Genomic DNA, 16,960 nt, shown 5'->3' with positions numbered 1-16,960 from the left:
ATCACAGAAGCAGAATTGACTACAATACTGCAAAAAACTTAAGAATAATGAGGTATCTGTAATGGGTGGTGTGACAACAGTATTTTTTCAGAACACCTACAGGCTTTTTGTGAGCATTTCTTTATTATTTTTAATGGAAATGGGACGGCACCATCAAATTTTAGATATACATACTAAAAAAGAAAAAAGGCTTATTCAGAAAAGGGGGGAAATTAATAATATACAAAAAATGGTTTTAGAAAAATTAGGAAAAGGATCAAAATTGTAAATAAATATAAATATTGAGAGTTTTTTTTTACACCATTTATATTGTTTAGTATGTATCTGAAAGAAAGGATCTCTGTGGGTTTAAATAATATGGAAATAAAGTAATTACAAAAAACAACTTACTTGCCAAAACTGGATGCAATATTTTCATTACTATATTTAAGCTAGTGGAAAATTATGAGGGCGAACATGGAGTTATACCTGTTTTAAGACTTGGAGTAATTTCTTAAGTTTTTATTTAAAAAATAACACTTATTACCTTTAAATGTGCCAAATTATATAACTTATTTAGAAATGCAAAAAGAGGTTTTAAATTTTTGATATTTGTAAATTGCATTATGTGTATAATGAATATACTGAATTTACTGTATCACCATTTACTGCTTGCTTTGACTTTTAGGATTATTGAAAGAAAATTGCAGAGGTTCAAGCAATGAATGAGAAGCAGAAAAGTTTGGTTATGAGATAAATGAATATGAGAACAGGAGGATGCTATGGAAAAACAACTGGATACTTTGACTGAATGTATGAGTTTTGGTTTTAGGGAGAAATCCTGTAAATTTTGAGTAGATCCAGAACTTCTTTGTTTCTTTACGATCTTTTGGAGAGTTATTTTTATTATTAGTGGATGAATGGACATTTATTACTGTGTAGATTTTATTAGATTCTTTTTGGGTGAGTGTTGAGATTCTTGGGGATTGTGACTTGAATTCTTGTATGGTGTTTATTATTTTGAGGCTGACTAAAACCCTGTTCCAAACTGTGGAACATTTCATCACTCTCTTCCCAGGTATACCTTTGTAGAGCCTATAGGCATTGAGATTCCATGGCTTCCTGGTCAGTATTTCTTATTTCCTGTAGACTCATAAAGAGAATTCTGTGTTGGTCCATTAGGCCTGTTATTATTTTTAGTTTACCAATCTGCATGAGCGAATTTACATTGTGTGTGGAAATTAGGTGATTTGGTTTGTGTATTTTTCTTGTTTGTGCGTATAGTATTGGGACATTCCAGTGCTTCTGATTGCATTTAACTTGGCAGCCCATCGTATCCAAATGCTGCCTTCTTTGAACTCTGGTGTTGCTTGGTTAAGCCGGTGGAGTATTCCTTAAAAGACCTTTCATGATTGACTGTCCAAGGGTCGGTAACTTATAGTGATTTTTTATTTATTTTAATAAATTGTGTAAATAAAGTGTTATTTTGTATGATGGCCCAGACTATGATGCTGTCTCTATCTATACTATTATATAAAGAGGAAGAGGTTTTTTGTTTATCCGGGATAAAAAAACTACCAGATCAATCACAACCAAATTTTTACCCATGCTTCTTGACATAACTGAAAAGGTTTTTATTATATTTCATGTCAAAAAATTTTGACATGAAATATCAAAATTTCAGAATTTTTTTAAGGGATGCGAAGGTAATGCCGCTGTGACTAAACCAACACAGCCACTACAATCATTACTGTATGTGTGACTAGCTGCACCTGTCTCCGGTTACTTGATTAAAAAGTAAGAATTACAAAGATTGACCACTACAGAAAACACAAGTAATCATATAGTGCAGGTGAAGCTGCGACGAAGAACTAGTTATGTATTTGATAATAATTGATGATATTTTAAAATTGTATGTTTTGAAAAAGTTAATTTTATTATTATTAATTATTTATATAATTTAAACTAAAAATTATTTCCAGACTACATGAATTTAAATTTACAGACTTACTGAAGTTTTGGAGCTGAGAATAATGTATTAACATTAGACTTATTATTATTTCAAAAAAATAATAGTATTACATTGTTGTAACATACTGTTTGGATAAAGAATGTCAATTTTATATTGAGTTTATTTATGTAATAAATCAAGCCCTTGTAGTAAATATTTATTTATTTAATAGATGTAGAAACCATTTTCCTAGAAATGCACTTATCATAAGAATGAAAAGTATGATGGCAGTGTTCAATAGCTAATTACTTCCACTTCCACCACTTATGCAAAAAAATGAAAAATGAAAAATTAAATTTCTTCGTCGTAAAATGAAATAAAGTATGAAATAATAAGTTCAAGCTTGGATAAAAACAATTTCATCTGTTATAATTTTTTTTATTTTTATTATGAGTCTTTTCATAAAAATAAAAATCATATTTCTAAAAAGAAAAAAATAATGGATGATAATTCATTAAATTTTTTTTCAGTTAAATTAAATTAATTAAGCAATTATATAACCTTCATTAAAACGTTACTTAACCATTGATCTACTTTTATTTTCTATTTCATTTTCATTTGTTCTATTTTATTTTTAATTTGTTTTCTCTTTGATTTTCTGTTTATTTATTTTGTTTAAGACTGAATATTTTCCATATTTTTATTTTGTGTTAAAAATAGAAAATGTTACTTTTTAATTTTTCATTTCATGAAAGGAAGTTCTTTTATTAAAAATACTGTTTGAAATGCCTCAACAATTACCAAAGGGTTATTTGTCCTGTAAGTAAAAAATAGTATTTCGAGGTGACATAATATTCGTTGTATGTAGCTTAAAAGTCACTGTGTTGCTTTTAATTTTGGTGTTATAACATAACTAATATGAATTTTTCTCTCCAGGAAGAGATAATAAAATTATGTATTTATTAAATTAATAAGATTGAAATTTATTTAAAATATACAAAAACATTTGAAGTAATTAAAATCTATACTATTTTATTTTATTGAATTAGACTAATTTACAAAAACATAGCGACAATAAAAAACATTGAAATAAGTTTCAAATGCTGTAAAGAAGTATTAGGTCACTGAAGTTCTAATTATTTTTATCTCGTACAGTTTGTAAAAATAAACAAGATGTTAACTTTTGTCAGTTTTATATGACTTTATCAACCAGTTTTAGGAGTCTGGAATATATAACATCAGAGCTGAAAAAAGTAGAGAAAATCATAATATTAAACATGATAAAAAAACAATAACCATATATTAAGATTGTATTCTTTATTAGATGCTATAACTGCAAACAGGCAGTGTCACTCCCAAAAACCGCTTAGCTATTCCCAAGAATAACAAGTACCCATTCGAAGTTTGCTTAGGTAAGTAAAGACTGAACTAATTTCCTGAGCTGAATATACTGCTGCATATCAGCTAGCTAAGTCTATTAAGATGCAGATAATATTCAGCCCTACAAGACATTCTCTATTCACTACATGAACTGACTGCACATTGAAAATCATTATTTTTAGAAAAAGTAACTCCAACAAGTGCAATTTGTACCTCAAATGGTTTACAAGCATCACAAAAAAAATTTTATTGTGAAATAATGGGCTGAAAAAGAAAAAGTGACAGAGAGTATGAAGTAACAAATTAATTTACCCCATTCTATACAAAACAATGCTTATAAGATTTCCACTTGTAGGTGACCGAATAAGAATAATAAGATTAAAATTACTATTTTATTTAAATAAAGCAGAACATATTTAATAACTGCACTTTTATCTAACTTCAACAACAGAAATATCATGACAAAAAAAGCATGACAAAAAAAATTTATAGCAAGAGATAACTTTGTCTATAAATTTTTACTTAACGTAATCTTGTATCCTAAGTCAAGATTACTACTCAGTGAAATTCTAAAACTGCCATAATATCCTAATGACAGTTGACTGAAGAGGAAACTGTTATAGAAGGAATTCCAATTTCAATACTATTAATCGTTCAATAAATTAAACAGGTGGGCTGGCAGTCATTACTTGCTAAACATGTTACTGTTATTTTTGTAATACAGAAAAGTAGAAAACTCTTACCGTGATATTCCTCCTATGTGTTTGTTAATACAAATTTACAAAAAAATTACATGATTTGACCCAAATAATCATTTTGCATTTGTTTTTCTGTAAATTCAGCTAGTTCTTTAGATTGAGAAATTTTCTTAGAACATTTCACCTCAGACAACTTTTCAGAGAAAAGTACACTGTCACTTTTAAAGTGTAATTTAGTGTAATGCCATGCTAGGACCAACTAGGACCAAATAAACGAATTTTAATTTCTATCTTCAGTTCAAAATTAATAAATGTCTTGTGCAGCACATACTACCTATGATCACACCAGATATTACTCACTGAATAATGAAATCAAGAAAAACCTAATTTTTAAAATTTTATTCTACATATAACCTATGCATTACTTATAAAAAACAAACATTTATATTTCATGTATTAGAAGTTTCCTTCAGACTTACTTTCCATTTGTGTAGGCGTTCATTAATTTAATGACATTTGAAGGAATGTAAGATGGATAATAAAATCTTGAATGATACAAGTAACTTGCACAAATAGCAAATGTTATTTCACGAAACGGCCATTTGGGGAGTTGTCCAACCATCCTAAAATGTTGTTCTGCAACCTGAAATTAGTGTTTTTTAACTCTTCTTAATGGTATGCAATTCACATTAAAAGTGATAAAATAAAAAATATTTAATGCTAAAAATAATTATTAATTAATGTATTGTAAAGTAAAACTTTCAGAAAAATATGTATGAAACATTGTTTCTTTTATTAAAATTCAAAACTTCATAACTAACTTTACATTGTTTTTAAAAGTAATGATTTAACTCCCTAACACTTAAAAGTGTATTATTACTATTAAAAAATTATGAAACAGATCATAATTTTTTAGTAGATATTGCATACTTAAATTATTTCATGCTTTTGTGAATAACCCTAATTTTACAAAATATCTGTTTTTTTTAGTGTATAGCTAAAATATTATGCACAAGCAGAATACGCTTGGTTATGTTTTTTTAAATTTTATTTAGAGGTAGTATTCAGTATTAAAATGGACATCATGTACATTCAATAAATGAGTATAAAGATGAATGTACAAAAAATTTAAAAGTTTTTATTATTTTAAATTTATTTGTCTAGAGACATAATTCCTATTTGATCTTGAGTGAAAATTAAACATAAGCTTGGAATAGACAGAACCATAGTGTCTATAGCAAAAAGCACACTCTATAATTTTGTTTCATTAAAACTAAATCTGTTATTATTAAATGAAAATTTAGTCACAAATCTGGTTTCAATTTTTTTAATTTCTTTTTTAAATAGAAAATATTTTAAACAGAAAATAGAAACACTGTCAATGGATACTGTCCATTTCAAAAGATAAAATGGTAAAAATCTGAGCTTCCTGTGCTCAAAATTGATTAAAATCTCATAATGACTTAATAGTCAAAGATTCTTAAAATAATTTGTTTTTCAACCATATATATGGAACCCCACCCAGTCATAGTAATCCTATGTGTGCTGTATTAGATACTTGTTTTCAAAACAGGTGAGTTAAAAAAGAAGAGTTGATTGTATAATCACTAGAAAACTCATACATTTTAACCAGTAGTTTGTTGTACAAGCATAAATGAAGAGCTAGACTGCTAAGAAAAATTTCATAACATCTGTACAGGATAATTACAGCCACAGAAATTGCTGCTCCCAACTGTTGGTGAGGAAGTGGGAAGAAATTTAATGTGATTTAGCCATGTACTGAGTGCAAATAAAAATTAACTAAAATAAAAAAATAAAAATTAGAAAAGAGATTTTGTGATTTTTGTAAGAAGAAATTACTGATAACTAATATAAGTGATATCTAAATTTTGTTGTTTGTCAAATTGCGTTTGAAATCCATGACTTCTGCACAGATTTTTTATACTTAAGAGAGAAATTGATTGAATTTTAAGAAAAGGTGAACTACCACTTAATTATAAGACTTCAAACATAATTTTAATGGAGTTAAACATCTGATAAGTTCCCTTATTATTCATCTTCAAGCACTCTATTATTCATGGAATGAGAAAGAGTGAGTAAGACAGATAAGGTAAGTAAACATATTTTTTGTTAATTATATAATTTCCTTCTTTACACAGCCACAAACTTTTCCATAAAAAAAAAAAAAATTGCTAAATATTGATTCCCTACTTGTTATTAATCAAGAATACTTCTGAATACTTACCATTAATAAGTTAGTAAATGCAATTGCAGTCACAGTAAAATCTGGTCTCAGCAAGTATACTGCTCCTGCAACTAATCCTGAAGGAATAGCGTGCCAAGGTGAATCAAATCCTAAAGTTTGGCATAATAAACAAGACACAATCTGAAAAAAAATTTACATATTTATTGTTTATTAATAACATTTAATTTTCTTTGGCATAAACAAAATTAAAAAAAAACTGAATCAAGTGAATTTTGCACTCACTATATTTTTATTTTTTTTTTTTTGAGGTTTTAGGGGCATCGACTACTTTGGTCATTAGCCCCGTCCCACTTCAAAATTTAAAAAGGGTTCACAATTTCACATTTTGCTATAACTTCAAATCCAAAATTTACCGTCTAGGCTTTCATTTCGGCCATCCTTTCTTGCACTATTTTTCCATTATGTGAACTGCCTCAACTTCTGATGACAGTGTGTCTGAGGCCTCGGACATGGAATCTGCTTCTCTTTCTGATGCCAATGACGTTCACCGGCTTACATCAGGTGATGAAAGCTTGGTTGGTGCAGTAAGCATCATTGCTATGGAATCTAAACTTCCAAGGGATGCATTTTCGGCGGCTGATGAACTGGATTCAATCTCTAAGGCTGTGCTAGGGCCGGCTGATAAAGACGCTCTGACCGTAGCTGCTCTCTGAGCTTTTGAAGGCTCTATGCGTACAGTTTTATTATCGTTTGTGTCTGGTGCTTTTTCGATAATGACTTGCACCTCCATTTCGGTAGACTCAGACGTTTCCTGTACTATCGGGACAATTTCTTTAGCCTTATTACTAGATGAAGGAGTGATCGTTTTTCCTTTTTCAAGACTTTTATTTATTACATCAGTTGGTGGCATTATAATCGCAGGTATTGCTAGTTTATTAGGCTGCACTGGTGCGTGTCCTATGTCAACGGCGTCAGTACGGGAATGAGCCTTCTCATGTTTACTTTGTTCTGTCTGATGAGTCGACTCAAACTTTGAATCAATGATTCTTTCAATCATTGTCGCAAGGCTTGGTGCCTTCGTGTTAAGCAACTGCTCAACTGCTGTTAATTTTAGATGTGGAAGGAGCAGCAGCTGCTTCTGCATAAGTGGTCGATGGTCGAGATGTACGTTGACTAACAATTTTCTTCGCCTCAGGATAACTAACATTTTGAAGCGTTTTAACCTCCTGAATGGCAGTTCCCAATTTATATACTGGGCAATTCCTTGATCGGCAGTTATGATGCCCTTTACAATTAATGCAGCTTGGAAGGTCTTTACATGATCACCCTCATGTGTTTTCATTCCACATATAAATATTTCCTGCGCTTCACATCTAGCTGCAGTCTGTCCGAATCGTTGACACTTAAAGCATCTCATAGGTTGCGGAATAAATGCTCGTACATCAAGTCGATGGATGCCAGCTCGTACCCTTTCAGGAAGGTTCGGCCTATTAAATGTTAAAACATGCGAGGCCGAAGGAACAACTTCACTCACCATTTCTTCGCATGGTTAGGCTGCGACACTGAGTCACTCCCTGACTCGACATTTCTTGTACAATTTAGAAGATCGTGACAAACAACTGCTCTTGATGTATTAAGGGTGCTATGCGGTTGCACAGATACCGCAAATTCACCGATCTTCTTCAACACTTGGAGTTTCTGGCTTTGCATGTCGTTGATAGTTTCGACGTGCAATCCATTAAAAGTCTTCCGGATATCTTTAACAGGACCACCAGCACAATTAGTAATCTCTCTAGCGATTAAGAAAGGACTAACTTTTTGAAAGTTTCCATTCTCCTTTGTAATAATTAAAATCTTGGCTTAGGTACATTATAGCCAAATAAACTTTTCCATAAGTCTTTACTGATTCCATCAACATGTTTCTTAATTTTATCACACTCTTTACTCTTTTTCCTCTTCGCTTGTGGTGAATCGGAGGTTTCTAAAAGAGGGTATTTACATGCACCCTCTGCCACGTTTGTTTGTTTAAGTGTTTCCATTGGTGTTGATCCCTTCTGTAGCAAGGCTAGCCGCCGGGGTACACCCCCACTCCAGTGCTACTAATCTTGGAGGTCCGATCCAAGATTATCCGGTGGAACCGGCATATGTCCTGACAGAGAGCGGATGCGCAATCTCTGCACTGACTCAGGCTCCTACTCACCGAAGCTTTCAGAGCTCCCATGCACCGACATACATGGGCACCATTGCTGCATGCTTGCCATCCCAAGGGGCATGTGGACAACGGAAGGGTCTCCGTTACACCTGCAATAACATTGACCCTGGCCGCCACATCGCCAGCTCTAAATACGGTATGTGTCCACTTCCTAATCGATAATTGTTCGTATCCTGCAGGTGGCCAAAAAATTCAATCCGTCTTGTGACCTGAGATGAAAGCAGGTCAAAAAAGGAATATATCCGAGGAATTTACTCGGAGCCCCGTTAGCCTGCTGTATGTATTGTACATAAGTATATCTGTTGCCGCCCTGGATGTGGAACGTAGATGTTGTGTTCCGGACGTGGGGATTACCTACCACAGGGCATTATTATTATTATTATTATTATTATTATAATGAGATTGTTTCTCCTATCCTGGCTTCCCTGTTTAATTGGAGCTTGTCGTCTTCTTATTTTCCTTCCCTATGGAAACACGCAGTTGTTACTCCTATACCTAAGCCTGGTGTCCCTTCCCTGGATAATTTCAGGCCTATTTCTATCATAGGTACTTTTTCCAAAGTCTTCGAGAGGATTCTATTTGTATATATTTATGACCATGTTCTCCCGATGTTATCGTCATTTCAGCATGGATTTATTAAAGGTCGTTCACCAGCTTCTAATTTGGCCGCCTTTTTGCAGGATTCAATTAATGCAATTGAGCATAGGGGTCAAGTAGATGTGATATATTTTGATTTTACCAAAGCTTTTGACAAGATGCCCCATCATTTGTTGTTTTCAAAGACCAAGGGCTTCGGCTTCAGCGATCGTTTTAATGATTGGCTGTCCTCTTATCTTCGTGACAGGCGTTTTTCGGTGCGTTTTGGTGGACAGATGTCTGAGGAATCCTTCTTGGCTAAGTCTGGAGTGGCTCAAGGCTCTGTTTTGGGTCCCGTTCTTTTTATTATTTTTATAAATGATATCGGGGATCTTTTGACGTGCAATTTTCAGATGTTTGCGGATGACGTCAAAATATATTGTCCGATCAGAAATAGTATGGATCACCTGTTGCTACAATTGAATATTAATAAGGTTGTTGAGTTATTGCTGATGTTGTCGTCGTTGGTGATCGGATTGAAATCTGTTGTGGACCCATCGGATTCTGCCTCTTCCTCTGGATGGTTAGATGGTGACGGTGATGATGGTGGTGGTGGAGCATCGTGTTTGAAACGAGCAACTAATTTCATTGCCCGTCGTCTCGCCCTCAATATCCCATTCGTCAAGTCATTCGACGCGTGTTCGACTTCATTGTGGTCATAAATATTTCTCAATATGCGGTCTTTAATCACAAGTAAGTCTTGAAAGGCGCTCATCAACTCATCAATTTCGTGCTGTACCGTATAATAAGCCATTGTGAACACTTCTTCAATACGTAATGTTGACATGTAAAATGTTGAAGTCAGAATGATACTTATATATATACAAAAACAAATATTAAGTAAACTGCAATCTTATCAATTTAGTTTATGTACTGTTTTTAATTGCAGTGTCAGCGATAACAAGTACGCGGTTACCAATTAATTTTATACAAAAAAAAGAAATAATAAGTAAACTGCAATCTTATCAATTTAGTTTATGTACTGTTTTTAATTTTATTAAAATATAATTTTAACTGCAGTGTGAGCGATAACAACTATGCGGTTTTGATAAAACTTCTTAGAACAAATAAATATAATTATTAAATAAATTAAATTTTATACAACTTATCAGCGGAAGTTGCATTCAGATAAAAAATAATTGGAAAATAAAATAAATTGCATACGATAATTTAATCGCGGTTATAAAGTCAACTCTTTGTATAAATTTTATTTTCGGAACTTTCATTCAGATAAAAAATAATTGGAAAATAAAACAAGTTAATTTTTAAGAGATAAAAAATATTATTCGAAACTTTATTCATTCTTGCGTTAACACTCAATCATAATGGAACGTTCTTTTTATGATAGAGTCCATACATTTTACAGGGTTACTAGAAACGGTAACAAAAAGATTTATACGCCGTTATGGCCACATATGGACAATCCGTTACTTTCCCCCCTGATCCTAGCTATGCATGAATTCAGGTACGAAGGTATCGACGATATGGTCAGATGTGACTATTGTTGTATACGTTTGTTTAAATGGGAAGAGACAGACAATCCGTATGTGGAACATACACGGCGTATGCCATCTTGTCCGTTTTTTCGGTAACCGTTTAAAATGTAAAACGACACTTTATGTAAAACGGTCCTTTTCAGGACCACCCTAAACCCCCCGAATCGATCACACATTAAATCTTTAACCGATCTGCACATATGTGCAGATCGATTAATGATTTATCATTGTTATCGATACGGCCGGTGCCAAGGCCGGGATATAAGAGTGGTGAGGTGGGTAAAAAAAAAAAAATAAAGAAATAAATATCCTTTTTTTTCTTCCTATTCCTATCCAAACATACACACACGAAATACGGTCAGTACAACAATGAACGTCAGAGGCGTCAATAGCTAAAGAGCTCCATCGACAGGCGCGTCGAAACTACCCCACAAGACGCGTTGAACTTAAAGGTATTTCAGACCTATATCAAGCTGACCTTGTTGAGATGATACCATATGCTAAATCGAACAAAGGTTATCGTTACATACTGACGATTATAAATTGTTTTTCTAAACTAGCATTTGCCGTACCGATTAAAACCAAAACCGGTACGGAGATCGCTTAAAGCCCTCAAACCCATATTGGATAAACACAAGATGCGACATTTTCAAACCGATTTGGGTAAAGAGTTCTACAATCCGTCGGTTAAACGACTATTACAGTCGTACAATATAAATCACTATTCCATACATTCGGATAAAAAAGCGTCGATTGTCGAACGGTTTAATCGAACACTGAAAACGATGATGTGGAGAAAATTTACCGAACAAGGAACCTACAGGTGGTTAGAATTACTACCGAAGTTGATCGCAAAATACAACAACACCAGTCACCGCACTATCGGAATGAAACGGAAAGATGTAAATAAGCGAAACCAAGCCACTGTTTTACAGCGGTTAAATACGGTACTCTATCGAAAACCTACTTTACCGAAATACAATGTCGGCGATCGAGTGCGTATAAGCAAATTTACAAAGACATTCGCCAAAGGATATCTACCGAATTGGACGAATGAAATATTTATCGTACATAAGGTACATGATTATACGCGTCCGTGTACTTACACGTTGATCGATGTTCACGGTGAGGTGGTGAGCGGTAAATTTTACGCTGAAGAGCTCACTAAAACTAACGTTACAAATAATGTGTATTTAGTCGAGAAAGTCTTACGAAGAAAAGGCGATAGGCTATTTGTAAAGTGGCAAGGGTTCGATGGAAAACACAACAGTTGGATACATAAGGCGGATTTGGTGTAATGAATCGATCAGTCATAAACATGAAGTTGGAACGTCAACAGGTCGGTAATATTACGCTAGAAAACTTCGACGATTATACAGGAGCCGGGTGTGGAGGGAAAAAGGTCTCGTCATGGACCTCTTCTACCGAATACAATCAGATGTATTATCTGCGGACCGTCTAATTGCGGAAAAACAAATGTCCTATTCAACTTGCTGTTCTCACCGGACGGTTTACGATTCAGAAATATTTACGTGTTTTCTAAATCGCTGTACCAACCGAAATATAAGTTTCTAGAACAAGTCATGACTGGTGTCCCGGAGATCGGCTTTTTTGCATACTCAGAAAACGATTATGTGATGGCACCCGACGAAGCGGAACCGAACTCGATAATGATTTTCGACGATGTAGCTTGCGAAAAGCAACATAATATTCGCAAGTACTTTGCGATGGGGCGACACAACAACATCGATAGCTTTTATTTGACTCAGACATATTCCAGTGCCGGGAAGCACCTTGTACGGGACAACGCAAATCTCCTTCTTATATTCAAACAAGACGATCTCAACTTACGTCACATATATCAAGATCATGTAAATACCGATATGAAATTCGATCGGTTTAAAAGTCTGTGTGGTGTTGCATGGAGAAAACCTCATGGATTTTTGGTTGTGGATAAGGAGAGCGATATCGATGGTGGACGATATAGAGTAGGCTTCGACGTTTTTGTAAACGAGATCAGTTGATAGTCGGTAACAATGGCAAGCATACACACCTACGAGGACGGAACACCGTACGCTAACGCCATACGTTTTAGACAAAAACCGCAAAACAACTTGTGTTCCAAATATTTTAGCGACTGTCAGAAGTTTTGCGGTAACTACGTCTGTCGTAAAGTGAACTACTGTGAAAATAAAGACCGACGATGCTGGCGACATGTAAATAGAATGAATCGTGACTATCCGCTGGTCGTTCTGTTGATGATTACTAGCGAAGGTAAGATTTTCAATAAGCGTATATGGTTAAAATTTTTAGAAGAATGTGACAAATACGAGATGCCAATCGAACTGGTGATATACGATAAAAACATGTTCAACACCACAATTCGACACGGATGGAACTTTATTTCAAGATTTAGACCCTCTCCACTCGTATACAAAAAGCCTTTATTGGAACTTCGAAACCGGCATGCATCTACGGACTACACAAACGTTTACATGCACATGTTGGAATACGGTAGTCGTCTAGAAGGAGCGAGATGCTGTATAGTGATCACGGAACGAACTATTCCGATCAGGTCGCCAAAAACGTTGTACCGCTTAGCGTTATCATACGGTAGAAAATGTTTTGTGGACACGGCTTACGGAGTACAATTTACCGACGACGTACCAGAAACATTACCGATAAGAGGAGGAGGATTACCGTTCGACATCGTGAAAAACAGGGCGCAGGCGCTCTTTTCTGGCGAGTTTCTAAACGAAGCGCTACCTACGTTGCGATTATACGCCGATTCGTTCGGATTGAGGTACAACGAACGACGCGAACTGTTTGAAATCCAAAACGAAGATCTGCTGCGAAAGTGGTGTGAATATGCAGGAGCGAAACCGGACGAATTTTGGTTGTTGAAGGTGACCGTCATCCGATCAGACGACTTTCCACACGGTACTTGACAAAGGTACCACAACGCGATCACTCAACGGTTGTGGATATTCCGCTGTGGGTTGGAAATGTAAAAAGGGCTGTTGTCTTTAAAGACACAAGCACGAAAGTCATGATACCGTCTATCGATCAGGGTGTGACACAATATTACCGCGAATTGTGCAATACCAATCGTCGTCCGGTGAGAATGAATGTTTCGTTAATCGATGTTATACGTTTCCTACGCAGAACCAAAAAACAAGCAGTGTTCTTTAGATCGGTGGAACTAGGATGGTGATGTGATCGACTGTTTTCCGATCATTCGTAACCGCGATGTCGAACAAGAACGAGGTCGATATGCCATCCTCGTCGTCGTCGTCTGCGAAGTTGGTAATGGAAATCGATAGAATACGAGATTCGATTAAACGAAAACATCGCGCTATTACGCAAGGAATAACAGAATCGGAACAAGTCATTGAAAAGCAATTTAAACCTATTGTCGAACCACTCCGAGAACTTAATCAATCGTTTAAACAAAAGTACGATGTTAAAAAAGAACAAGAAGAGAATGCAAATGGAGTGGTTGAAAAGGAGGTGGTGGAAGAGACACCGACGGTTATGAGAAGACTCTTTAAAACACCGACGTCGGAAAAACAGTTCGTGAAACCTGTAGACCCGTCGACACCGAAAACGATGGGGTTTCGTGCAAAACATTTCTTGGATCTTACCGTAACGGATAAAGGTAAAAAAATAGACAACGTCTACGGAGTTAAAAACATTGACGATCAATGGATGATCGGAACAAAACCACTCCAGTTCAAAGGAAATAAAATAGTTATCGACAACAAGACGTATAGCGGTTCCAAAGGTTTATATCAATTGATTTTTTTGAATGAGCCTGTAGATTATACAAACAAAGATTTAAATAACTATAAGAAAATATTAGAAACTATTGAGGCGCATAAAAGTCAAAATACCGGTCGCATAATTTCCAGTCGATCGTTAAAGTACAAGAATATTATCAAAAGACTGTTTCCTCGTACGCACCTTTCGTCGGAAAGCGGTCATGACGACGAAAGTCCAATAACCGGATCGGGTCTGTTGATGAGAGCGAAGAAAACTGTTAGACCGGATTACGTTTACTGGGACGATCCGAATGAACTGTGCGATAGACTGCGACTTTTATTGGCTTCGAAACGTGAGGGTCATACCGGTCATAATAACGAAATAGTTTCGATCGTAGAAGAACTACAAGAAGGTGGATACATAAAGGAGGGTAGTACAGGGAACTTTTTATTTTAAACAGTCTTAAGATGAGTATCGACAAGTTCGGTCGTTCTCGGGTTGGAAGTGCAACCGCCCAACCACCACCAACTCGGATTGTCGAAACGTTTGACAAAACCGCCGATGGAGATTTCGATATCAAAAAAAGACGTTTGTGCAACGTCGGACCGCCTGTTGAAGATGATGATGGTGCAACAATCGGTCACGTTAAGAAAATGTTCGTAAAGCAAAGCGAGTTGAATAATAAATACTTACCGACGGTTTCACCGATGGACAACAACGCACTCTCCTTTTCAAAGAGGCGATTGTGCGATATCGCCGATCCAATTGTAAAAACAGACGCCGTAACTGTCGACTATTTACGGAAAAACCTTTTCGGTAAAAATGAGACAATTAACGCAAGAGGTTTCGTTATCGCAAATGGTGGTGCACCAATTAATAGCACGGATCTCACTACAAAGTCATACGTAGACAAAGTGACAAATGGGATTTTTACGAGTAAAGACGGTGTTGTGGATATCCAAAAAAGTGTTATAACAAACGCCAAGGCACCTGTTCAGTTGACTGATCTCGCGACTAAAGGATATGTCGATCTAATGAGGGGTCAATTGAAGAAAACGTTGGTGGAAGAGTACGTAATGCATAGCGATCTAAATCGTGTATTCTTAGCGAAGATTTTTAAAGATGATGACAACGCAATTAATTATCAAAATAAGCGATTATGTAGAGTCGGTGATCCTGTCGAAAAGACGGACGTCGCAACAAACTCCTACGTGGACGATATGGAATTACACATACAAAAATTGATTACTGCGACTAAGGGATATATCGATGACACACTATTTAGGTTCTACAAATTTCTATTAAACATTAACGACAACGCTAACAGAAACTTAAATCAACAAACGCTTATGAGTGTACTATCCGCTGACAATCATTACCAAAGCGATTCTGCAAACACAATTCTAAGTAGTAAAGATACAATGGAGAACGAGGATGTGACAAAAAATATGGTGCGTCCACCGATCACTGATAAGACATTGAAGAATGAGGATGTTAATAAAAATGTGATACGTCCCTCGGTCTCGGATGATGTGAATAAAAATATGGTACGATTGCCAAACACGGATCCAATGTAAGATAGTGGAATGTAGTTAACAAGCTCATTGTCAGTCCGACATGGCAAGAGTGAGGAGGTCAAAACGTTCTTCTCCTGTTCTAAAGGGTAAGGTGAGAAGATCTAAACGAATAGCCAGTCTTAAACGAGGCGGTGGACTGTTAACAACTCTAACAGCAGGAGCTGCAGGAGCGTTGGGATCTTATATTGGCGATAAAGCATTAAAAGGCGTCAAAAAGGTTGCGGGTAAGGTTGTAAATAAAGGGATCGATTTACTACCGATAGAGTTACATATTCCGGGATACCAGTACTGCGGACCGGGAACGAATTTAAAAAAACGATTAAAGAGAGGCGATCCCGGTGTAAACAAGTTGGACGCCGCTTGTAAAGAACACGATATCGCATACGCAACGTACAGCGATAACGAAAGAAGAGCAGCAGCAGATCGTTCGTCGCAAGCGTTCAAATTAAATCGTTCGTCGAATATGAATTTGAATGCGTCCGTGTTAAAAAATCTCAATACGTCGCATCGAAAAAATAACGTACTCGCTGTAAACGTGTATGCTGCAAACGAAAGAAGAAGAGTAACAGCTAATGTAGCGACGGACGGAGGACTTTTCTTCAGAGGTCGTGATGAGGTAGATTGTTCTGCCGATGGTTGTGACGATGATACCCAACCGCTGTTGGTGGCGTACGACACAAATGAAAATTCAGAATTCGATTACGTTAAAACCAATCGATATATGAAAGGACGTCACATCGCTTCTCTTTATTTTATTTTATACAAGAATACGAAACGCAAAGAAGAGGATAAAGAAAACCGTCAACGAATATTTTAATTTCTACGATGTTTAAATAAGTCCTTTTAAGGACTACAACACATTACACAATCAACACAAAATTACACACATAGACAAAACAAAAAACACTTTAAACCCCCATACAATAAATCGTAACTAACTATTGTTTTTTTAAAAAAACGATATTTATTTACGTTTACTCTATGCAATGGTTCCAAGGCCCGTGACATGATATGATATTGGATTTATCCACTATCAATTGTGTTACAAATGGTGAGGAGAGTG

General features: G+C 35.4%; 1 protein-coding gene across 2 annotated transcripts in view; it reads right to left on the bottom strand.

The window, feature by feature from the left end:
- Positions 1-2,954: 2,954 nt before the first annotated feature.
- LOC142332236 (transmembrane protein 135-like) overlaps positions 2,955-16,960 on the bottom strand; it is a 62,469-nt gene continuing 48,463 nt past the window's right edge. For both annotated transcript variants that reach the window (XM_075378541.1, XM_075378549.1), the window contains 3 exons: positions 6,254-6,394; positions 4,488-4,651; positions 2,955-3,174 (listed from right to left, as the gene is read on the bottom strand). In XM_075378541.1, coding sequence (XP_075234656.1) covers positions 3,123-3,174; positions 4,488-4,651; positions 6,254-6,394 — 357 coding nt within the window. In that variant the 3' untranslated portion in view covers positions 2,955-3,122. The remainder of the gene's footprint in view (positions 3,175-4,487; positions 4,652-6,253; positions 6,395-16,960) is intronic.

Source organism: Lycorma delicatula, chromosome 1 (genome assembly GCF_047948215.1).
Source record: "Lycorma delicatula isolate Av1 chromosome 1, ASM4794821v1, whole genome shotgun sequence".
Classification (NCBI taxonomy): Eukaryota; Metazoa; Arthropoda; class Insecta; order Hemiptera; family Fulgoridae; genus Lycorma; species Lycorma delicatula.
The sequence above is the reverse complement of the archived record's forward strand: the minus strand, read 5'-3'. Positions and strand labels throughout refer to the sequence as shown.